This window comes from Pseudorca crassidens, chromosome 10 (genome assembly GCF_039906515.1).
Source record: "Pseudorca crassidens isolate mPseCra1 chromosome 10, mPseCra1.hap1, whole genome shotgun sequence".
Classification (NCBI taxonomy): domain Eukaryota; kingdom Metazoa; phylum Chordata; class Mammalia; order Artiodactyla; family Delphinidae; genus Pseudorca; species Pseudorca crassidens.
In genome coordinates, this window is record NC_090305.1 from 75,873,372 (window position 1) to 75,898,238 (window position 24,867).

The 24,867-nt window shown below is 37.2% G+C and overlaps 1 protein-coding gene across 3 annotated transcripts in view; it reads right to left on the minus strand.

Moving 5' to 3' along the window:
• Positions 1-71: 71 nt before the first annotated feature.
• DENND6A (DENN domain containing 6A) overlaps positions 72-24,867 on the minus strand; it is a 51,955-nt gene continuing 27,159 nt past the window's right edge. Inside the window, exons 7-20 of one of the 3 annotated variants that reach the window (XM_067754903.1) lie at positions 24,409-24,488; positions 23,251-23,313; positions 22,401-22,456; positions 16,577-16,672; positions 15,996-16,091; positions 13,851-13,945; positions 7,842-7,907; positions 7,689-7,753; positions 7,015-7,104; positions 5,153-5,206; positions 4,937-5,046; positions 4,278-4,380; positions 2,980-3,054; positions 72-2,507 (exon numbers count right to left, since the gene is read on the minus strand). In XM_067754903.1, the coding sequence (XP_067611004.1) occupies positions 2,376-2,507; positions 2,980-3,054; positions 4,278-4,380; positions 4,937-5,046; positions 5,153-5,206; positions 7,015-7,104; positions 7,689-7,753; positions 7,842-7,907; positions 13,851-13,945; positions 15,996-16,091; positions 16,577-16,672; positions 22,401-22,456; positions 23,251-23,313; positions 24,409-24,488 (1,181 nt within the window). In that variant the 3' untranslated portion in view covers positions 72-2,375. Of the gene's footprint in view, positions 2,508-2,979; positions 3,055-4,277; positions 4,381-4,936; positions 5,047-5,152; positions 5,207-7,014; positions 7,105-7,688; positions 7,754-7,841; positions 7,908-13,850; positions 13,946-15,995; positions 16,092-16,576; positions 16,700-22,400; positions 22,457-23,250; positions 23,314-24,408; positions 24,489-24,867 lie in introns of all 3 variants that reach the window. The other 2 variants (XM_067754902.1, XM_067754904.1) reach the window with 2 other exon arrangements.

A 24,867-nucleotide genomic window follows, 5' to 3' on the forward strand; every position in this document is an offset into this window, starting at 1 on the left:
AGGTTTCATTTACTCTGCATTTTTTCAAGCATTCCAATCTTACTCAGAAATAATACAAGATATCCAAGGGCTTTAAAATCTAAGGCCTTTAATTAGTTTTCAGTAATGACCATAAATGCCTTCTCAAAACCCCTTTCACTGAAAACAGAAGGCACTAGGCATTACATAACACCCTGAAAGCAGTGATTCCTTCTGATGCTGGTGAAGATACACATTAAATGGCAGGTTTTAGATCTTAATGTCTCCTCCGGGAAAAAAAAAAAAAGACAGCTCTGAAAATCACCCTCAAAATTAAAGTTACCAGTCTTTCTCAGGTTCCCAATGCAATTTTAAGTTATTTTTACAAGTACATAATTTGAAATTAATAGATAAACCCGGTAAGTATGATATGGTTTTCAACATGTGTTAGGCTTTTTGTTAAGTACAGTAAATATGAAGATACCGTTATTACGCTAATTGGCATCCTTTGCTTCTCTTTAGCTGTGCAAAATAAAGTTGAAATGATACATCCTGTAGTGGTATAATTTAAAAAATCCTTGATATGACACTAACAACTTTCAAACTCTGGTCACAAACTACATATAAACTGTTAGATTATTAAAATACACCTTTTTGAAAAATAATAAGATGACCATTTATACCTAAATAAGGTTTCCCAGGAAGATATGAAATACTTTAGCATATAAAAGTAGTTGCCCCTTTTCCATGAGGACAACTGTTGTTTCACAAAATAACTCATGTGATTCCTTTCAAATGCCACATTCTCTCCATGACTTTGAGGTATGCTTCAAGAGACTTGTATCCATGAGAAAAGGGCACATTTGGATAGAAGACCACAGTTACAAACACCAAGGACCCTTTCTTAGGTCAGGAGTGCCCTTAAGAGTTACATTAACAGAGAATAAGAGATAGCTCCTGAAGCCATTTCTTTTACAACCTACAACTAAATTTGGATATGTAAAGGGTAATTCAAGACACAGCTATTTACATATGTGCTATGTCATGTGTGCCTATTTTAAACAGTGGCTTCTTCAGGACACTCCTATTCAAACACTAACGAAAAAACCTTATTCTACCAAACCACAATCTTCTATTTTTGGCAAGGTAGTATAGTGTAAACAAAACAAAACAGAAACAAACAAAAACAACAATGACAAAAAACTAGCTATAACAGTGATTGAGGCAAAAGTTCCATGTCAAACAACAGTAGGGAAAGTATTCTGAGAAATATTAATTTTGGGGGAAAAAACCCTACCAAACAAATAATGCTAGAAATCAATCTTATAATCGCTCAAATGACTATCACATAAAAGTTTTAGGGCTTCCCTGGTGATTGGGAGTCCGCCTGCCGATGCAGGGGACAAGGGTTCGTGCCCCGGTCCGGGAAGGTCCTGCGTGCCGCGGGGCGGCTGGGCCCGTGGGCCGTGGTCACTGGGCCTGCGCGTCCAGAGCCTGTGCTCCACGGCGGGAGAGGCCACAGCAGTGCGTACCGCAAAAAAAAAAAAAAAAGTTTTACAAATGCCTTTAAAATAAGAATAGTTGTTTTAAAAAGTAGCTGATTATGAGGTTTATAATTAGAATGTCTTTGAAAAACAGACAAGCTAATTAACTTGGGCCCAATTAGCAAAGGTAAGAGGAAATAAACTCTTCCATAATTAATACTAGATGTCTTCTTCCCTTTGGTGAAACAGATTAAATTTGAAACTGGTATAGAAAATAATGAAATGAAACCTCTATGACAATTGAAAAAAAAAACACCAATGCCACTAATAATGAACACAATGGGAGGCAAAAAACATATTTTTAAGCAATGATTACTCAAAAGAATGCCTTATAAAAAACTACATATAATCACGTTAAGAAAAAGCTTCAAGACTAGCAGCTGGGCTTTGTGAAACACGTAGGACAACGGAAGGCACTACAAAAGCATTAATCACTCCTAACTACAGTCTGACAGTTCAGTCTTTTCCTTCTTCTTAAGAAGATAGCCAGTGTGAATGTCATTTTTATATCCCCCTGAGTTTTATCATGATTGGGCAGAGAAGCACCAATTTAAAAAAATATCTGCAATGCCAGCACTGCAGTTTGGAATCGCTTAAACTGATGGCCCCACAGGTCTCTCATAAGAGCACTTTAGAACATGATTAAAAATATAGAAATGCCTTTTGGTGTTTCAGTATTAAAGTGGAACCACCACAGATATCCATTTTTTTAAAACTAATGCACTAAAAAGGTCTGTTTATACAGTATAGTCTTTCAACCCTGTAGCTAGCATTCACGGCTATTTTCCGCTCCGAGAGATCTTGGGCGTCTGGTTGAAGTGTCAGTATGCTTCATGATGTACAATCCTCTTGGCTGGAAAATCCTGGCAAATATCATGTCATGCCCGTTTTGAGCAGTATGCCTTGTAGGTCCTCTGGCAATGCTAAAATAATTGCATCTATATGTGTCCGTAACTTTTCCATAGTGTCAGGTTTCACGGGTAAATGCTCTCGATCAGCCTGCAACTATATAAGGAACATTTGGAAGCATTTAAATTACCTTTTGAGGCTGTATTAATACAGTATATTCTCTAAATAAACAGTTTTAATGGTCAAAGATTTGGAAACTTCAGACTGAGACCAGAATTTACAGAATCTATAAAAAAGCAAAGAACATGCCACTTTAACAATACAATTGCTGAGCTCGAAAAAAGACTTCATGTAAATTAATAGATAATATCAACGCAGACCATGTGGTATTAAATATAAGTCACAATGTTTTTTGTAAAGCTCATTAGACTCCATGTAAATAACTAAAAAAAATATATGGCTTCATTATGATCTGCTTGAGTGACCAAGTATTTTCAGTCAGATCTACCATCAATTGACCAATCATAAGTCCTCTCATTTAAAAATTTACTTCTGTGATACATCAAAGCTATCACCTCAAATAAGAGCAAAACAACTTCACAGATCTTTGGCTGCTTTGGCTACATACCAGCTTGTTTTTTAGCTTCAATACAAGGTCTACTGTTTCTACTTCTGTGTGTTTCTGGGTCCAGTGAAGTAAGTCCTAGAAGAATAAACAAATCTCAAATCAGTAAATACTCAAAATAATATTCAAATCGTTCTATTTCAATAGGCAAGGCTACTGGGAAGAAAGGACAGGAAGGAAAAGGAGAACAGGGTATTTAACCCAGACATAGCATTATAGTATAATTCTGTACATAATATTCTGATAATGTGAATCAGATACTTTTTGACATTAGCCAGAATGACTGTCTAATATTCAGAAGTAAAACACAATGGAAGAAATTCCTTTCTGGCCCTTTTAGATCAATCAAGAGAAACAAAATTGGAACTTAAGGTACGATACTAACCCCTAACTCCACTAAGTATTGAGTAATTTATAAGGTACATCAACTAACAAATCAAGATAATTGCGAACATGAATATATTACTGTATACAAACTTTGCATCTTCAAATAAGCTCTTCCTGGGCTTATCTGTGGTTGCCTTCATGGTATTCTTTCTCTGAAAACCGGTCACTGAGAGTTTATGATTAGAAAGTTAACACTGAGGCTAGCCCACCTCAAGCTAAACACAAATTGAGACTATCCTTTATATTTTTAAAAGTAGCTTAATTTACAATAGTCTGCTGACAAATTATAGAATACGAAAAAGTCCAAATACAGGAAAAATATATTAATAACTGGGAAAGGTGAATAACGCATGGTGGAAAAGGTGTTGAGTTAGACTGCTCGGATCTGAATTCTAACTCCATCCAGTGGTATGCTAGTAAATATTTAACAACTGGCTCTCAGGAAAAGTTCCTGGTTTATACCATTTGCCAGTTGCTGTGGTGTAATTCTCCCTCTGTAGCTGATTTCAAGCTACCAACCTGAGATCACTGAATACAGAGCTGGGAAGAGATGCACACGGCTGGCTCTTGTGAGCCAGTGCAAGTGGGCTCGAGCACACTGCTGGTTCCACTACTTAGCAGTGATGTGATCTGAAGCAAATCACTTAATTGATTAATGGATCACTCAATTGTCTCAATTAATCACTCAAGTGTCTCATAACGCAGATCATGACACACCTACTTCAATGAACTATGAAGATTAAAAGACTGTCCATTTAAAGCACCTGCACAGTCCTTGGCACATGGCACATGATCTGGAAAAGTTAGCTATTACTATTTATAAAGTAGTGGATATGGATATAACCTTTCAGCCTCTATGAATAACTTTATTTTCAATAGTTGTTAATCATCACACAAACGTGCTGTTTTCTAACCTCTTCACAAAGAGCTTCCAGATGGAGTGCCTCCAGTTTCTGGGTCATTTCCTTCCTCCGGGTCTTGAACCAACCATCAAAATTTGGAGATTTTAGAAAATGCCTATAAAAATAAATTTTTAAAAAGCAAAGTTTGATTATGACTTAACTTCCTCTCAATACTTTTTCTACCGATAGCTAGGAGAACCATGTGAAACAATGTAATTTTTTTAAAAAAAGAATATGTTGGATTTCCCTGGTGGTCCAGTGGTAAAGAATCTGCCTTCCAATGCAGGGGACGAGGGTTCAATCCCTGGTTAGGAAACTAAGATCCCACGTGCAGTGGGGCAACTAAGCCTGTGCGCCACAACTACTGAGCTCACGCGCTAGAGAGCCCACAGGCCACAACTACAGATCCCACAAGCTCTGGAGCCCGTGCGCTGCAACTACAGAGCCCACGCGCTCTGGAGACCCTGTGCCACAGCTAGAGAAGCGAAAACCCACACAACACAACTAGAGAGAAGCCCGCACACTGCAATGAAGATCCTGCATGCTGCAACTAAGACGCGACGCAGCCAAAAAATTAAAAAAAAAAAAAAAGGATATGTTTAAGCCCAGTTTTTTGTTTCATTTTTAAATAAAGCTCTATAGATGGATGAAATAGAAAAAAAAGGACCAACCGGTAAAGTCCAATCCAATCGCCTTTTATTCTAGAGGTCAGCTGAGGTCCTGTTTTCTCAAGTGTTTTCATAAATTCTTCTGGAAGGAACTGTCTTAATTGGGGTGGACTCTAGAAAACATGACATACTGTATTTTAAAATTAAAAATGGATATATTCACAGAAGTTAACTGCAGTTAGACAACTCAAATAGGAATTTAACTGAATATATTTATACCTTCCATGGAGAAATGCTTTTCTGCAAAGGCATCAAGCTTGCCACATATCTTTCCTAAGTCCAAGAAAAAAAAGTTAGTCAAAGTCAGGTGTTCTTACCGAGAGAGTCTTCAAAAATGTTTAAACTGACCTACTTAAAAAAAGTGGGCTTCCAAGTTTTTCATCATATGCTCTTTCAATGGACATCAACAACACCATCACCAGTCTCAATAGATACACTAAATTTAGATTGAATTGAGAAGTCAGACTTCCAATAAAAATTTAACTAAATCTCAGATAATCCAAAGAACTACCTATTTTTAATGATAATAATTAACCTTATTGAGTAACTGTGTGCCAGAAAATGTACTCAACATTTTACATGCGTGATCTCTTTTAACTCTTGCAACTATCCTTTGTGGCAGGTATTACTGGGAAACTGAGGCTTCGAAAGGCTAAGTAACCTGCCCAAGTTCACACAGCTTGAACTTGAATTCAGGTCTACTTGACTTCAGCCCATGCTCTTAATTAAGCATTACAGTAAAGTTCACTTAATCAACTTAAGCAAGTTGATTTAAATGAAACAAAATAAATTGACATCTATAGACTAAGAAAAAATATTTCTTCCCAAAGTATAATAGCAAAGATTTCCAGACTGCCCTCCTATAATATTCTTAGATAGATTACATTAACAACTACACGAGTCTCTCTCTGATGCAGTCTCCAGACTAGGACCACATCATGGTACTGCCTTATACTGTGACGCATAACTTTCAGTAATTTAACATGATGTTCCACTGAACTTCAAAAAATAATTATATCATCTAGTCATTTATTTCATAAATATTTATTGAGTGCTATCATGTGACAGACTGAGGAAAGGTAATGAACAAGACAGATAAGGAACTTCATCACGGAACTACATTCTCACAGGTATCATATCAAATTGTGCTCAAGAAAATAGTATCAGATTTGAAAACTTCTGCTCTTTCCATTACAGTAAATGCAGATGATAATGGCAGCTACCTCATAGAGTTGTTAGGAGAATTAAACAAATTGTTGCTCTCTAGCGCCAGTGCTTGGCAGTCTTAAGAAAGCACCTGCTTAGCTCTGCATAGTGAAGTTCTTCTTCCCAGTGAAATCTATTTAGCCCAGACCATGATCCTAGGGAGTTGCTATTTAATTCTTTAGAAAGTATAATCAGTAAACATGTTTTTTCACCTGCACAGTATCCTGGGAATGAAATATTGGAAGCCTTGGGTATGCTCTGCAAGGAATAGGTACTATTAATAGGTACTAATAGGTATTAATAGGTACTAATAATAGAATCCTAAAATGTTCAACCTCATCTCTACCCCAATGCCTCCTTCAACCAGTTCAAGCTTTGTCCTGATACCTCAGACGAAATGGAAATATGAGCATACAACATCACTGCTTAAAACCTCCCCATCTGCTTGGGGAGCACAATCTGACTCTCTTAGCATGAAATAAAAAGTACCGATCAAAAATAAATAAATAAATAAATAACATCAGAGAAAGAAGCTCCAGTAGAACATTTTAAGGTACAAAATTCAATAATTATATAATATTTCATAAAACTTATCTCATTTAAGATTCACAACAACCCTGAAAAGTCTTTAGGGAAAGTGTAATCAGCCACATTTTACAGATAAACAAATTGAGGGTCAAAGAAAGGAAGTGACTTACCAAATTACACAGCTAATACCAGAACAAAGAATTCAGGTGTCTTGCAAAGGGCTCTATTTTAATCACTACACACACGAGCAAGCAAAACAATTTAAGATAAAGTTTTGGTGGATGAAAAAAACATTCATGTGCCCTTCAACAAAGCATTAAATTAAGCAAATACATATGCTAACTTACTAACGGAATGATGAAGCTTTGTGTCAGTTCCAAAAAATAACGTCGGAGAATAACGCTTTGAGCCTCAGAAGGACGCTTCTGTTGTACACCCTTAAAAGAGGAAAAAAATGAGAACCTATACTCTAGTGTCAGAGAATACAAAACAATGAATGCTTATAGAAGTTTAGCTGATATGTAAATATGTATTTTACTTGATAGGAAAAAAACCCTAGAACTTCATCTTGAAGTAATTTAATGTGAAGTTCACTGTGCAATATCCTGTAAAAAAATCCTTAGAGAAAAATATAAGACATTCATCCCATACCTTAAAATATTAGCTCACAACAAAGACTATATTTATTTCATACTTGTTGTATTAACAATATTTACATTTTCCAAAAAAATGCTAACTATCCTATTAGGTGTTAAGCTACCTCATAGTACAGTCCACAACTTTCTCACTATAACTCCTAAGTTTTCAGGAAGATTGGCACTAGGTTGGTAGCTGCAGTCCCATATTTCTAGCCCATAATTGCTGCTACATTAGTCTCCTGATTTTCATGAAGCTTTGGTTCAAAGTCCAGAGTCCAGAAAGACCTCTTTTCATATTATTGTACATAAAGCACATGTTGCTTTACTGGATACTGCATACCTGAGTAAGGAAATTTAAATTAATAATATGAGCAAGTAATCACCTTCTGCAATTGTTTCATGATTTCTTCATCTCTATTTAGATATGGCTTATAAGAAGTATAAACTCCTAAGAAGTAAAGAAAAGAAAATGAGGTGAGCAGTATGACCCATTTACCCATATAGTATGTGTTTTAAAAATTAATAAAAGTCAATACCAGGTTTAGAATCCAGAGTCTTTAGGTTCTTCAATTTTTTCACTTTAACCTGCTTAGGAATTTCACCTGAAGGAAACATCATAAAGATTCTTATAGTTATTTGAATTTCACATATCACAAAACTGGAATTTTCTAAGACTGATAATCCACTAACTGTTATGTACTTAGGGATGCTGTAGCTAAGGTATTCTTAACATCAGTGAATATTTAAGAGTTTATTCCTAGTACTTTAAAACTGGATAAAGGGAACACTGGGCTATATAACAGCATTACAGAAACAATTGTGTAAATTATATAAAGTGGATATTTGATCTTTCATTAATATCTATCACTACTTTAAAATTTCCCTTTTTGTCACTCAACTTAAAATTTAAAATCTTTGTGCTAAATATATGAAACATGAATAAGATACCATTTTGAATATGATGCCAAATATAATACCATTTAAGAGTAAAGAGAATTGAAAGCAACTCCTAAGTCAGTATGAAGATGTAGTATTCAAAGATTTTTTTTCTAGTACCGCCCCAAATTCTGCTTTTGCAGTGTAGAAACACTGCCACCAGGTGGTGATAGTGGAAGCCACAACCACGGGCCTGAGCCACAGGTGGACTGGACTCTGGACTCCTAAGCAGGGGTGCTGTGTTGCAAAAAGGAGTATGAAGTAAAAGAGAGAAAAGATTACAGGATGAAATGTATGCTTTGTTGAATACTGCTCCTGGGTAGAAAGAAAATCTGAAGACATGTGCAGCAAGGAAAGAGAAGAAAGTGAGCTACTGTAGCTCTGTGGAGGAGATTTAAAAACAAGAGGCTTTGGGGACAGACTGAGAAACAATAGGAAAGAGTCCAGAAACACTCAGGTTTCTGGAATGTTTCTGATTTATTAGCTCACAGTTTTTACTTTGTCAACTTATTCTATATATTCCCACATACTAATTCTTATTTATTTATTTATTTTTTGGCTGCATTGGGTCTTCGTTGCTGCACGCGGGCTTTCTCTAGTTGCGGTGAGAGGGGGCTGCTCTTTGTTGTGGTGCATGGGCTTCTTATTGCAGTGGCTTCTCTCCTTGAGGAGCAGGGGCTCTAGGCGCGCGGGCTTCAGTAGTTGTGGCGCGCGGGCTCAGTAGTTGTGGTGCACGGGCTCTAGGCACGTGGGCTCAGTAGTTGTGGCTCACGGGCTCTAGAGCACAGGCTCAGTAGTTGTGGCGCATGGGCTTAGTTGCTCCATGGCATGTGGGATCTTCCCAGACCAGGTATCAAACACGGGCCCCCTGCATTGGCAGGCGGATTCTTAACCACTGCGCCACCAGGGAAGTCCCCACATACTAATTCTTATAAGAATGTCTCTCATCTTGAATGTCATCTCACGGTTTTGCTTTCCAGAGTTCAGAGTAGCTTTTCGTCAGAAGATTTGTAAAACTTTTTTTTCTTAAAGTGCGGAATTAATACATATTTAACTACACAGATAACTAAATTCAAATCACTATCTGCCTCTGACTCTGAGAACCCAAAGAACATCACATGTCAAAACTACAACGCTTTGAATAAGTCTAAATATTTCTGTGCCTACTTTCTGTTTCCTTTTGTCTAGATCACAAAGGACTTGCAACTCCTGTATCCACCAATGCCATTTATTATATATTATTTCCTGAAATTCACTGTGCAGAGGAACCAAATATCAGGGAAGAGAATAATTCAGCAGTAGGTTTCATATATTCTTTACATTCAGTAAGTTCTAGGTAATAACGAAGATATATAGTGATCCATATCAGCTTTTTTTAAAAGGCAAAGACAAGAATACTACCTGCGCAGCAATCTTCACTCACACAATTCCCCTCTGATTCAAGGGACCTCATCAGGTGTAAGATGCATACTGAACTCTAACCCTAGCCACTATAATTCTTACACTGTAGTACATAATAGACATAAAGAAAACTAGTCATAAAGATACATTGTTTATTGCCAAAAAAAGTTAAATGGTATTTGTCAAATACGTCTGGAAAATAAAATAAGAATGCCAGAAAATGAACTGAAGTCCTACAATTACAGATGTTTATTTTAATTAAAAAATACTTATTCAATGTCTGTTATGTACATGCACATAAGAGAGGGGTTTAACATTATTAAATTAATAATGTTCTGCACATTTGCATAACAATCTTCTACATTTAGGTCAAATGTTTTACCTTTGATTAAATCATCAAACCCAATTTCTGGTTAGAAATTCAGTTTATAATGTGATCCAATATACACTAGTAGAATTACTTTCTCTTTGAGGAATACTTGTTCAGTACCATTATCCTAGCATTACATTTCTTCATTTAATAGGATTTGGGTGAACTAAAACTAGGTATAACCCATAAGAAGTAATCCCTTTATAGCACGAGGAATGATCCCTCTGCAGGGTTAAAACTATATATATGTTTCTAATAAAGCTACAAACTTCTGGGCCCAGGAGAGCAAAATCTCAGTTCTGCTATGCCTTCCCTGCTGGTCCTACAGAACATACTTTATCTGCAGTTTTACTGACCCTCTCAGATAGTCTTGAATTTTCAAAGCCAGGATCCTAGGCAGAGCTGTTGTGTTTCCTAACTTGTGTAGCATATGCAGTGGTCCTAGTCTTGAGATCAATGGTAGAAAAGAAATATATCCCAAGATATATGCCCAGTACTCATAAATTAAAAGACAAATGGATTTTCATGAATGTGATACCAAAAACAGAGACAATAAAAGAAAATATTGATAAACTGGACTTCATCAAAATTAAAAACTTCCGCGCATCAAAGGATACTATCAAGAGAGTGAAAAGACAACCCACAGGAGAATACATTTACAAAGCATACATCTAATAAGGCATTAGTATCCAGAATATAAAGAACTACAACTCAACGAAAAAACCAACCCAATTAAAAAACAGGCAAAGTGGACTTCCCTGGTGGTGCAGTGGTTAAGAAACTGCCTTAACCACTGCCAGGGTACATGGGTTCGATCCCTGGTCCGGGAAGATCCCACATGCTGCAGAGCAACTAAGCCTGTACGCCACAACCGGCTGAGCCTGCGCTCTGGAGCCCACGAGCCACAACTACTGAGCCACGTGCCACAACTACCGAAACCCACGCGCCCAGAGCCCGTGCTCCACAAGAGAAACCACCGCAATGAGAAGCCTGCGTACTGCAACGAAGAGTAGCCCCCACTCACCACAACTAGAGAAAGCCCGTGTGCAGCAATGAAGACCCAACAAAGCCAAAAATAAATTAATTAATTTTTTTTAAAAAAAAAAAAGGGAAAAGGACTTGTAAAGACATTTCCCCAAAGGAGACATAGAAATGGCCAATGAGAACATGAAAAGATGCTCAATATTACTAATCATTAGGGAAATGTAAATCAAAACTACAATAAGATACCACCTCACACCCATTAGGCTACTATCAAGAAAACAGAAAATAACAAGTGTTGGTGAGGATGTGGAGAAGTTGATATCCTGTGCACCACTGGTGAGAATGAAAAGTGAAAACAGTATAGCAGTTCCTCAAAAAATTAAACATGATGACTATATGGTCCAGCAATTCCACTTTTAGGTATACAGTTGACCCTTGAACAACATGGGTTTGAACTGCCCAGGTCCACTTATACATGGATTATTTTCTTTTTTTGATGAATATATACAGTACTACAAGATTTGCAGTTGGCTGAATCCACAGATGTGGAACTGTGGATACAAAGGGCCAACTATGGGAGTTGAACATCCTCGGATTTTGGTATCTGTGGCAGGTCTTGGACCCAATCCTCTGTTGATACCAAGGGATGACTATATACCCAAAAGAAGTGAAAGCAGAGACTGGAGATATTTGTACACCCATGTTCACAGTATTATTCACATAGCTAAAAGATGGAAACAAGCCAAGTATCCATCAACAGATGAACGGATAAGCAAAATGTGGTATATACATATGATGGAATATTTTTCAGCCTTAAAAAGGAAGGAAATTTTAACACATACTACAACATGGATGAACTCTGAGAACATTATGCTCAGTGAAATAAGCCAGTCACAAAAGGACAAGTAGGTAGAATTCCACTTACATGAGATACCCAGAGTAGTCAGATTCACAGAGACAGAAAGTGGAATGGTAGTTGCCAAGGGTGGGGGGTGGGGCGATGTGGAATGAATAGGGAGCTACTGTGCAATAGTTTCAGTTCTGCAAAATGAAAAGAGTTCTGTGGGTAGATGGTGGTGATGGCAGCACAACCATGTCAATGTACTTACTGCCACTGAACTAACTGTACACTTAAAAAATGATTAAGATGGTAAATTTTATGTTATGTATATTTTACCACAGCTTTTTAAAAAAAGGAATAAAATTCTAATACATGCTACAGCATAGATGAATCTTGAAAATGTTATGCTAAGTGAAATAAGCCAGACACTAGAGGAGAAATACTGTATGATTCATAGAAACAGAAATTAGAATAGAGTTCACTAGGGGCTGGGAGATGAGAGGAATGAAGAGTTATTGTTTCATGGCTACAGATCTTCTGTTTGAGATGATGCAAAGTTCTGTAAATGGATAGGGCTGACAGTTGCACAACACTGTCAATGTACTTAATGCCACTGAATCGTACACTTCAAAATTGTTAGAATGGTAAATTTTATGTTATATATATTTTGCTATAATAAAAAATTTTAAGATAAGTGGGAAAAAGTATCATAAACATACTAAACTTAATGAAATTTTGCACATCTATTAAGACCTGTGCTCAAATGACACAATCCAGTCCCAGAAATAGGTACTACAGTCTTGCTCAAAATCATTTAAACACCACTGGTGTCATTGCTCACAACGTATCACCTCTACTAATTGAACAAGGACCAAACTGAGGACACTGACACTCTCTACCATCAACTCCTCAATGACCACTAAGGATCTATAAAACATAATGTTTCCATACAACATCATCACTCTCCTATAGAAAAAGTGATACCTTTTTCTATATGATATGGTCCAAATACTCTGGTGACAGAAATAATCAGAGGGAACACAGCATCTCGTCCCTAAAATAGGCTGCTTAAAATAAAGTGTAGGGCTTCCCTGGTGGCGCAGTGGTTGGGGGTCCGCCTGCCGATGCAGGGGACACGGGTTCGTGCCCCGGTCCGGGGGGATCCCGCATGCCGCGGAGCGGCTGGGCCCGTGGGCCATGGCCGCTGGGCCTGCGCGTCCGGAGCCTGTGCTCCGCAACGGGAGAGGCCGCAGCGATGAGAGGCCCGCGCACCACAAAAACAAAAGAAATAAAGTGTAATTAATATTCCATATATGCCCTTATGCCCATTTTGAAAAATAAACTCAAGAAGTGTCCCCTTCCCTCCCTTGGTCCTAGGTCCTACTTTTAAATGGTAACTTCACCTGTCTGAAGAGAATTCTCAGAGCAGCAAAAATATTAGCTATCAAGACATCACAAGAAAAGGATATCCCTCATGGATAAAGATGTAAAAATCCTCAAAAAAAATTAGCAAACTAATAATAATAATAATAAAGGACTATACACCGTAACCAAAAGGGATTTATTTAAGGAATATAAGGTTGGTTTAACATAAAAAATCAATTAATTTAGTATACTGTATTAATAAAGGACAAAAAGTACACGATGATCTCCACAGATACAGAAAAAGCATTTAACAAAATTCAACACCAATTCATTATAATCTTTTTCAACAAACTAGGAACAGAGGGCTACTCCCTCAACTTGATAAAGGACATCTATGGATGTCCTCTATGCATTTTTTTTTCCTCTATGCATTTTTTTTGGTAGGTGGACACGATGGGTTATACATATAAGAATCTGTATATTTTAGCTGGAAGCTATGCTCTTCTCCAAAGGCTTTTATTCAAGTTGCCTAAAAGAAGGTTGCCATCAACATAATTAAAAAGTAACGAAGCAGTGAAAACAAAGGAAGAAATAAACCTGCTCATCCACCTTACATACTAAAACGAGAACACCAAGTTTATACTTTACCTGCAGGTTTAAGGTCTCCTATCCGAATAATGTGTGGCCAGTGCTGGAGTGTTTTTGCAAAAAAAGGGTTGGTTACTCCTAATATGACTGAGGGCCTACATTAAAACAAAACAAAACAAAACCAAAGTGAGGAAAAAATGAATGTTCCATCAGTTTACAATTTATTTTGAGTGAACTACTGTTTACTCAAAGATTACTAAGATAATCTTTTCCTTCATTGGTACCACATATCAACTACATTCCAGGCACCATTTTTAGCACTAGGTATATAAAGATGAAAAGACACAGTCTTTCTAAAAGCACACAGGAAAAGCGGTATACATAACCAATTATGATACCAGAAATTAGAATACAGTGAAGGTGGTATAAAATGTACAATTATTACAAAGGAGAAACTATGTCTACCAGGGGATTAAGGGACAGCCTCACCAAAGAGATGACATTTGCACAAAGCTATGAAAGATGAACAGGAGGTTTTTTTTGAAGGATAGTTGATATATAACATGATATAAGTTATGAACAGGAGTCTTTTGCCAGGTGGATAACGGAAGAAAATGTGATGCAGGAGAATGAATAGTATGTGCAAAGCAATGAAGTGAGATCACGGTCTGTTTGTAAAACTACATATAGTTCAGCATTCCTAGAGCACAAAGCAGGAAGAATGAATAGTCAGAAAAGAAAGCAGATGGGCAGATGCTGGCCAGATGATTCAGTACCAACTTAATATGCTAAGAAATTCAGATGTTATCTTGTAGGCAAACAGAAGCTACTAGAGAACTGAGTGGAAGAATGCTACATGAACAAAAATGTACTTATTAGAAAGATCACTCTGGGGGAAATTTGGAAGATGCTGTGCAAAAAGGGGAAGAGGTTTGGGAAAAGCAACAGCAAATACGAGAAAGACTGGAGGTAGTAAGACTAGGAAGAGAGCTCTGGAAAGAAGATAACAAATGTTATGAGAGATATTTTAGGATGTTGAATTGACAGAATTTGGTAAAACTTCACGTGGAGCACATTAAGAACGAGAAATTTATGACAATTTAGGTTTTTGATAACTAAGTGAAAAGAAGCACCATTCATGAAGTAGGAAGAGGCATGGAACTAGGGAAGAAAAGAAGGAGACAAAAAGAATTCAGTTTGAACACGTTTAATTTTGGGGGCCATTAAGATGTCCAGGTGGCAAATACGATAAAAAAACAACAACAAAAACCTGGACAGAGGTCGAGACCTTGCAAAGATTTGAACTAGGAAGATAAATTTCAGTCATCAGTACATAGGTGTTAACAGAGACTGTGGGTACAGATAAGACTGTACAGAAAGAAATATCAGTCTGAAATCAGAACCCAGAACACAATACTGGAGAACACCAACATTTAAGCGGTTGGCAGAGAAAAAGAAGTCTGCACAGGAGACTGAGATGCACCAGCCAGGTGAGACGGTACCAAAGATTAAAATGTTTTCAACGTCAATAGAGTAAGTGTTACAAGAAAGGGAAGGCAGGAAAAACAGGGCAATAATGTGCCCACAGGTTCAAGGCAGTGAGAAAGGTCTTGATGACTTTGGCAAGAACTTCAGCAGAGATGAAGAAATCAACCTGCAACGAACTGAGAAGCAACCAGGAAACCAAGAAGTGGAGAGGGTAAATGGAAATTTTTGTTGTTATTCTAGAAACAGCTATGAAAAGAAGGTGAACAACAGAGCAGGAACTAAAGGGGAAAGGTAAGATATTTCTTCCCCTTTTACAGATTGGGAAGAATTTTTATATGTTTATATGCTGATTCAGTGAAGAGGGAGAAGGAAAAGGAAGTTACAGAGCAAGAAGAGATAACTGATGCTATAAGGGGTCCTGAAGTAAAGAACAAAGATAGAAGTAAAAGTAGTCAGATAGCTATTAAATTAGAGGAATTAGCTATTAATTAGCGGAAGACAATATAGCTTCCACTAACAAATAAGGTCATTCAAAGAAAATAGGATAATGACTCTTGAAATGTGAAATTATTACCAGCAGCTCCTCAACGCTTCCTTTATAAAATCAATCTGTCAAAAGTTCAAAATTTAAACTTTTCAATTATTACCAAAAATAATTCTACATAATTTGGTTATAAAGGTAATACTTGGTCAATAAAAGTTATTTTGTTTACTCACGGGGCTTGAGTACGGGTGGTATATTCTTTGAATTCACTATCATGAATAGTGAAATAAGGTCGGAAATCACTGAAGTACTTTAATGGAGAAATACAGCTGCAGAGCAAGAATAACATGTAAAACAAAGGACAGAAATTAAAGGCCCTACTCAATAACTATGAAATATCTAAACACAGAGTTTACCCCAGTGGGATCATCTATCTATAACTCATTTCAGGAAACTAGAAAGACAAATGGAAAAATGTAATGTAGATGGCATACCAAAAACACACTGGATTTGGGGCAGAAGACGGGGTGAAATTCTGGCTCTATCATTCATTAGCTACATACCTTTTTCTAGACACTGACCATTCACACAACTGATTTTTATCAGGTGCTAACTTTATGTAAGTGAATGAATGTGCTTATTGCCCAGAAAAACAAAAACATGGCATCTGAAATAATTTTCTCATCAATAAATGGTGTTATAATGAGCACTACCTTCTTACAGGATTATTGTGTAGATAATGCAATGAGTGTGCAAACATATCACAGGTGGTAAACTGTTGCAACTATCACCATGAGGAACCAAATATACTCACTTAACAAGTGCCAATACAGTCTCTGACGACTCTGATGGTGACGGTGCCATGACCACGAGGGGCTCACCCAACAGCACCAGCTCCCAAAGCATCTGACTATGAAGGAAAACTGGGCAGAAACACCTGAAAGGTGTTTACGCAGCAGAGACACTGTTATTTATCCATCCCTGTTTTTTTTAAGTTCCCATATAATCATTCTAAAAACTTCACATTGATACAATTCTTCCAGCTATGTGTACCTTGACCTGATATACAAATTCATTTAGAATATGGTGATGCGGACTTCCCTGGTGGTGCAGTGGTTAAGAATCCACCTGCCAGGCTTCCCTGGTGGCGCAGTGGTTAAGAATCCGCCTCCCAATGCAGGGAACACGGGTTCGAGCCCTGGTCCGGGAAGATCCCACATGCCGCGGAGCAACTAAGCCCGTGCTCCACAACTACTGAGCCTGCACTCTAGAGCCCGTGAGCCACAACTACTGTAAGCCCACGCGAATACAGCCCGAGCTCCGCAACAAGAGAAGCCACCGCAATGAGAAGCCCGTGCACTGCAACGAAGAGTAGGCCCCACTCACTGCAACTAGACAAAGCCCACGTACAGCAATGAAGAACCAACGCAGGCAAAAAATAATAATAATAATAATATGGTGATGCACATAGATATAAGTTCCTTTTATCCACACAAAAATATATAGCAATTTTACTTGTTCCAAGTTTTACAAAATTAAATGTAATATATTGACACATAGAATGGCTAACAAATGATAAAAGCATATAAAATAATTATTAAATTATTGTACCATATAGTATATCTAGTTTATCAATATTGCTGTTACATTTGAATTTCTACTCTATTTTGAAGGAAACAAGAAAAATTAATTTTCCAAAGGATGTTTACTGGATGTACTTAATTTCAAAGTCAATGCTTTCAATATTAAAGAATGAGGAAAACAAATCACAAGGAGGTGTTCTAACACCAAACGACAGAATGCTTTCCTAAGCAGATCCTCCCCCTACAGAAATGTTGCATATTTTTACAGTAGCCCTGGAATTAGGCAGAAGCCTATAGGACAAAACTCTGGTACATTATCTAGCCTAAGTTAATTTGATAACTTTTACTTATTTAGTAATTTCCTCCTAGTAGGGTCAAAATTTTTCCTAGTATATTAGAGGGAAAAAAAACTACATTATCTATTTATAAAAATCATAACCAAAGGACTTTCCTGGTGGCACAGTGGTTAAGACTCCACGCTCCCAAAGCAGGGGGCCCGGGGTTCAATCCCTGGTCAGGGAATTTGATCCCACATGCGTGCTGCAACTAAGAGTTCACATGCCACAACTAAGGAGCTGGCAAGCCACAATTAAGGAGCCTGCTAGCCGCAACTAAGGAGCACACGTGCTGCAGCTAAGGATGCCGCCTGCTGCAACTAAGATCTGGTGCAACCAAATAAATAAAGTAAATGTTAAAAAAAAAAAAAAAGTAACCAATCTACCTACCTGAAAACATACACACACAAGAAAGAAAAGGAAAAAAATACAAGTAACTTTTAAGTGTAAAAATATGAAACAAATTTGTGAGATGGAAATTAGGGAAAGTTCATTTTAACTATTCAAAGGCAAGAAGAGAAATGTGAAGGAAGGGCAAAAAACCAAAAATAAAAACAATAAACAGTTCAAGGATAAGGCAAAGGAGCTCTTCCTCCTTCCTTCCTAAACAATTCAATCCTACAGCAAAACACACTGCATGGTAGGCATCTCTGCCAAGAGGGAAAGAGAGCCCTGCTGGCCTGAAGAGCGTATCAGGACTTGTGTGAGATAAGGCAGACATCTATGTGGAGGAGGTGGCTTGTCGTGGGGGTGTTGGAACCCTAATGTAGTGAGAAAGGTGTGCATGTGTGGAGGTGATCTGATTTGGGGTGACAGAGCCCAGGAATTGTGAGGGGCGTGGAGGGGCAGCAGGTGCAGAGGGTCAGAGCCAGAGTGGGCTGAGGAGGCTGTCCATGGTGGGGTGTCAGAGCAGGGGAATGAGGGTGAACGTATGGAGGGGTGGCCTGCAGTAAGGTGTAGAAGCACAAGTAGGGAAAGGAGGGATCCACGTGGGGGCTGGCTTGGCACTGGGAGTCAGAGCACGACAGGGTGAGGATGGCATCCACAAAGAGAGGTGGCCTAAAGTGGGGTATGGAAGCCGGACTGGGGCAAGAGGGGAACCACGTGGGGGGTCAATCAGGCATGGAGCAGGGCCTAAGCAGGGTAAGGAGGGTGTCCATGAAGAAGAGCAGCCAGGTGGGCAGTTTCAGAGGCCAAGAAGGATAAGAAAGGCATTTGCTCAGAGAAGAAGGTTGCAGCAGAGACGAGAGATTGGTTACTAACATGGGCCGATCAAATAAGTAAATGAATCAAGGATAATAGGATGTAGCTCCTCTGTCAGAGAAAAGAAACACAAATATGAAAAGGGAAAAAAGTAGAGTGGAATTAGGGGTATTGGTGTGACTTTATAGTTTTCAATATATATGGATATAGAAATAAATATGTATGTAAAAGTGTTTAAATACTATATATGAGTGTGTATGTATACATGCATTTACAGATACATATTTTCCTTAGCTCTGTCCACTAACAGGGATATTCCCTTAGCAAGGAGCACAACTAATGCCCAGATCTTGACTTCTAAATCCTATTCTCTACTAAGTAGCTGATTCCAGGGCTGGGGAAGAGAAAATACAAGATAATCTTGGGACTCAACAGAACTGAAAACATATGTCCACACAAAGGCTTATATACAAATGTTCACAACAGCATTATACATAACAGCCAAAAAGTGGAAACCATCCAAATGTCCTTCAATGGATTAATGGATGTGGTATATCCATACAATGGAATACTATTCAGCCATAAAAAGAATGAAGTAATGATTCATGCTACTGCATGGATAAACCATGAAAATAATATGCTCAGTGAAAGAAGGTAGACATAAAAGGTCACATATTGTATGATTCTATCTATATGATATGTCCAGAATAGACAAATCCAAAGAGACAAAGTGGATTAGTGGTTACTAGGGGCTGCAGGGAAGAGGCCCACAGGGACTAACTGCTAATGGGGTACAGGGTTACTTTTTGAGTGATGAAAATATTCTGGAACTAGACAGTAGTAGTGGTTGCACAACTCTGTGAATATACTAAAAACAATTGAACTGTATACTTTGAAAGAGTGAATATTATGTATGTGAATTATATATCAATTTTTTTAGTTAGAAAAAAAAGATAAGCCTGGAACAAACAAGTTAGTGTTTCAAGAATGAAAAGGATATGACAAAAAAAGAAAAACAGAGGCCAGCATGAAATGGATTCTCACTGGCCAAACTGGGGACAATTTGAACATCAAAAACTGATGAGAATAATGGATTTTAATAACCTGTTGAATAAAACAAGAAACCAAAAATCCATACAGATATACATACATGGTGCAATGTTTTAAAATAGTTCTACAAATTCTTTGACACTCCTTTTAAAGCACTGAACCTATTTCTCACCATCTTAGGTGGGCTGGGTTAGTGGCTTGCACTTAATGAACAGAGTAAATTAAAGCAATAATATACAACTTTTTTTTCAATAATCGTTGAACAAATGAACCTTTAATAGCAGTTACACCATTGAGGTGTCCTGATCCAACATCGAGGTCATAAACCCTATTGTCAATATGGACTCTAGAATAGGATTGTGCTGTTATCCCTAGGGTAACTTGTTCCGTTGATCAATTTTTGGATCAATAAGTGATATTATGCTTTGGCTAGTGGGCCTAAGCTTTAATCACTCAGAGGTTTTTTTGTGCTCCGAGGTCACCCTAACCGTGTGGCATGTGGGATCTTAGTTCCCCGACCAAGGATCAAACCCGTGCCCCATACAGAGGAAGCACAGAGTCCTAACCACTCGACTTGCAGGTAAGTCCCAATAATATACAACTTTGAAGCCTGAGTCATAAAAGACATTGTGACTTCAGCTTTCTCTCAGATCACCTGCTGAATGTTGTGAGAAAATTTAAGCAGCCCTTTGGAAACGTCCACATGGCTGGAAATGAAGGTCTCCTGCCAACAGTCACAAGGAACTGTGACCACCAGCCAACAGCTAAAGTAGCTTTCTAGGGAAGCAGACCCTCCAGTCCCACTTGTCCAACTGACTAAACCCTCAGCTGACATCTTGACTGCAACCTCACAAGAGATCTAGAACTAGAACCATCCAACTGAGCAGTCCCCAGATTCCTAACTCTCAGAAACTGTGTGAAATAATGTTTGTTCTTTCAAACTTCTAAGTATTGGGGTAACTTATTACACAACAATAAATAAATAGTTTCATAGTTTCAACGTATAGTTTCAACGTATCTCCTCACAACGTATCTCCTCACAAAATATTTAACTACAAAAGGAAAAAGAATAATTTATCAATGGAGAAGCTTGGAGAACACCACACTAATAAAGATATCAAAGTGAACATTATCAGCAATGAGGCAAGCCAACTTTATGTGCTACCTCCTGGCCAAAGATACAGAGCCTGAATCTTATTATGAGTAAATCCCAGACAAACCCAAGCTGAGGAATTTCCTGTAAAATAACTGTCCTGTAATCCACAAGAATGTCAGGGCCATGAAAGGAAGACTGAGGAGCTATTCCAGACTGAGACTAAACAGACATGACATCTAAATGCAACAGACGGTTCTGAACTAGATATTATTGTGACAACTGGACACATTTGAATGTGGTCTTAGTATTAGATGGTATTAATTTATCAATGTTAATTTCCCAATTTTTATGGTTGCATTGAGTCCTTACTTGTAGGAAACAGACACTAAAGTATTAAGGGAAGATGGGGCATCAGGTCTCCAACTTACCATCAAATGGTTCTAGGAAAAAAAAGTTTACTATACTGACCACTTTTCTGTAAAATCTGTGATTGTTTCAAAATTTTATACAGATACATAAATTTTATATAAATATTTATATATGTAAAATTTTGAAATAATCACAAATTTACAGAAAAGTGATCAGTACAGTATATATGTATAATTTTTAAATATATAATTTATATATTATATATGTACATTTATAATTTTAAAATAAGCAAAGGAAAAATGGAAAAGACCTATATGGAAACATCTGACCAACTGACTTTAATAGTGGGATGCCCTTAAGGCATCAAAGTTGCAAATTAGTTTTTCTCTGAAGTATAGTAATGTTATCTATCAGCAAGGGCACAAACAGATAGGAAGTACAATTACAAGATGAAGCATTCTCTGAAACCTCTGTATTACACTAATAATATCTGTTACACAAAGTAGTTTTTATTGGGGGGAGGTAAGTATTAAATATTCGAGAGGAAACCTTTAATAGATATTGGTGGTATACATCAAATTAACGGCAGTGTAGAATTACTAAAATGAGGGGTTTGTAGGGAAATCACAGTCTTCTTTTAGCACCACTTTTATATTCCCATTCTGTAGTATCATGCTTTATGCTCTCAACCCACTCCCCCCAACTCCCCAAAAAAGGCCATCCCTAGAAAAAAAATTATTTATTTACCATTCTCACACCCAACCAAACAAAAATAATTTGTGTCTACCATGTAATACCCAATCCATATCCAAATTTCCCTAGTAGTCAAAGTAACTGACATGCAGTCAGGGATGAACCACTGATTTACAACATGTGAAACATGACTATTTTCTTCCAGTTTTTTCCACATTTTATATGGGAATATTCACTTTCTAAAGAAATTAACAACAATATCATAAAGCAAACGAGACAAGGCAGTTAACAAAATTTTTTAGTCTTTACCTGAAAAGATCCACCTCATGAACAGTAGGTAAAATAACAGATATATGTGTGTCTCCCTAAGAGATAAAAAAGAAAAAAAAATAGACAAGATGTCACCAAAATTGCCAGAAACTGACTTTTATAATATGCCTATCTATCTCATAATCAATCAGCCATGTTGCCCTGTCTTCTAAGAGTCTCTTCCTCCAGAAGCAGCTACAAAGAGACTGGGTCTTAACAGTCTCCCCTAACACAGCAGGTCAAGGACAACATAGATTCCACCGATAAAACATTAATCCAGTGGTCAGATGTCAGATTAATTCTCAACTGTATGAATACTATCATAATACCAGTTGACATATATAACAGGCAAAATTTGTTTTCCTATTGCTCTCCATTTTTATTTAATTCAAAGGACAATGGGAGTGCTAATATACGAGTTAAATCATTTCAAATGAAAAATTCATCCCCACCCATGAACAAATGTAACTTTGGGGAAAATGAAGGGCAATTATAACTACAGAATCCTTTTGATTAAGTTTCCTAAAAACAGAAGTCTGTTGACCACTCTTCTACGATAAGAGGTTTTGTTAGAATTAAACCTTGTTTAATTTTTCAAAAGATAATTTTCTCCTTGTCCTCACAATTACAGTATAAATTCTGAGTTCTCCAGTGTCTGCTAGAGAAAGAACAAGAAAAAAAAATCGGAAAATAGGAAGCTTATTATCAATTCATTAAAAATTATTTAATGGGATATTTCAGTGATATTCAGAAAGGTATCATAAACCCAAGAAACTCTACATTTGCTAGTTTAAAATTTCTGTTAAAGAGACTATATATGCTGGATTATTCTACCACAGTAGCACACTACCTGCTGAGTTAACTGCACTATTTGAGTTGTCCCAGGCTTGTCATGACATGTGGGAATCCGTACCTAAAAGAGAAGAAATTAACTTTGGCTACAAAAGAATGACCTTTCTATAACTTGCGAGTCCTGCTACAATGAGGGATCAGAAGCACTCTATCCTGATGCTAAAAAGGTATACTCAACAATGCCTAAAAAGCCATAAAAACAAAATACTTATGTCAGATTAAAAACTAAAGTCATATTTATTTTTAGTCACAACAGAAGGTAAGTGAACCAAGGTCTCCACATTCCCATACACACAGAAATCACTAACCCACTGAGAAGCAAACGTGCTGAAAAACAGAAAAGGCCATCAACTACATACCACTTCCTGTTTATTGTTCCAATCTTTGCTTCATTAATATACACACACCCAAACACACCCTCTCAAGCTTGCCAAACTATGGGATAAATCTCACAGGGAACCATGAGAACTCTCAACCCAGACCTACTTTTGATGATTTCCCATGGAAAAAACAGAACAGAGGTCCTACAGAAATGAGCACATCTAAAGAGAGAACATTGCCAAAAATAAGTTCAACTTGAAAATGAATTGCAAAAGCACTTACAGCACATTCATACAAAGCCTGAGAGCAAAATGCTAATTCATCGTATTAAAAAAAAAACCTTAGTAGAGAACAATACCCTGGGATGGACATGTTGGTCTGAAAATACACATTAAAAAAGATCACTTAAGACTAAGAACCAATGACCTGCTGTATTAAAAAAAAAAAAAAAAAAAGACTAAGAACCAATGGCTTTCCTAATTTCTTTTAAATTTTACTAACTCATACTCAATTCTACAAGTGTTCTGCAATACCATCCATTTCTGGAGGGCCATGAAGTTGCACAATTCTAGGAGGTGGCATTTACATTCACATGCATTGTATAAGAATGACAGCATCATGTAAACTCTACAGGATGAAAATGGGGCTGGTGACCCCTGGAGTTGTGTGACTAATGGTTCTGTGCAGCAGGATAAATTGCGGTACCTTTGTAACTCCTCACATCAATGACAAGTGAAAGCAACAACAGGACTGAATGTTATTAGGAAGTTAAAAAGCAAAATTCATGTGTGAGCTTCCTAAAAAAGGAGACAAATGAAATATAAGCTATTATTACCTTCATTACTACCCCCATAATAGGCAGATGTAATGTTTTCCCTGGCATTGGTGCAGGCCATCGATCAACATCATTACAAGCTGAAAAATATAGTAAAATATTTCTTTAGTATAGTGGAAATACTAAAATATTAAAAATGGAACATTAGAAGTTAGAACTCCACTTTATGCTTTCTATATAGCAGAAAAAATACACTGGGAAGGATGGAAGATAAAAGGCAAAAGTACTGAAAATATCTTATATTTCACCAGATATACATCTATGTTCTAGGATATAAATTGGTTAATACATGTTTTGAAAGCAACAGATTAGGTTTAAAGGGAGTTTTCCTACTCATTTATTACTACTAAAATTAGCTACAAAAGCACACCACCTAGCAGATGTCTTCTCTCTGTATTGAGTGACATAAGGATTTCTGTTTAACAGTACTCTGAGTATCAGAATTGGCAACTCAATATT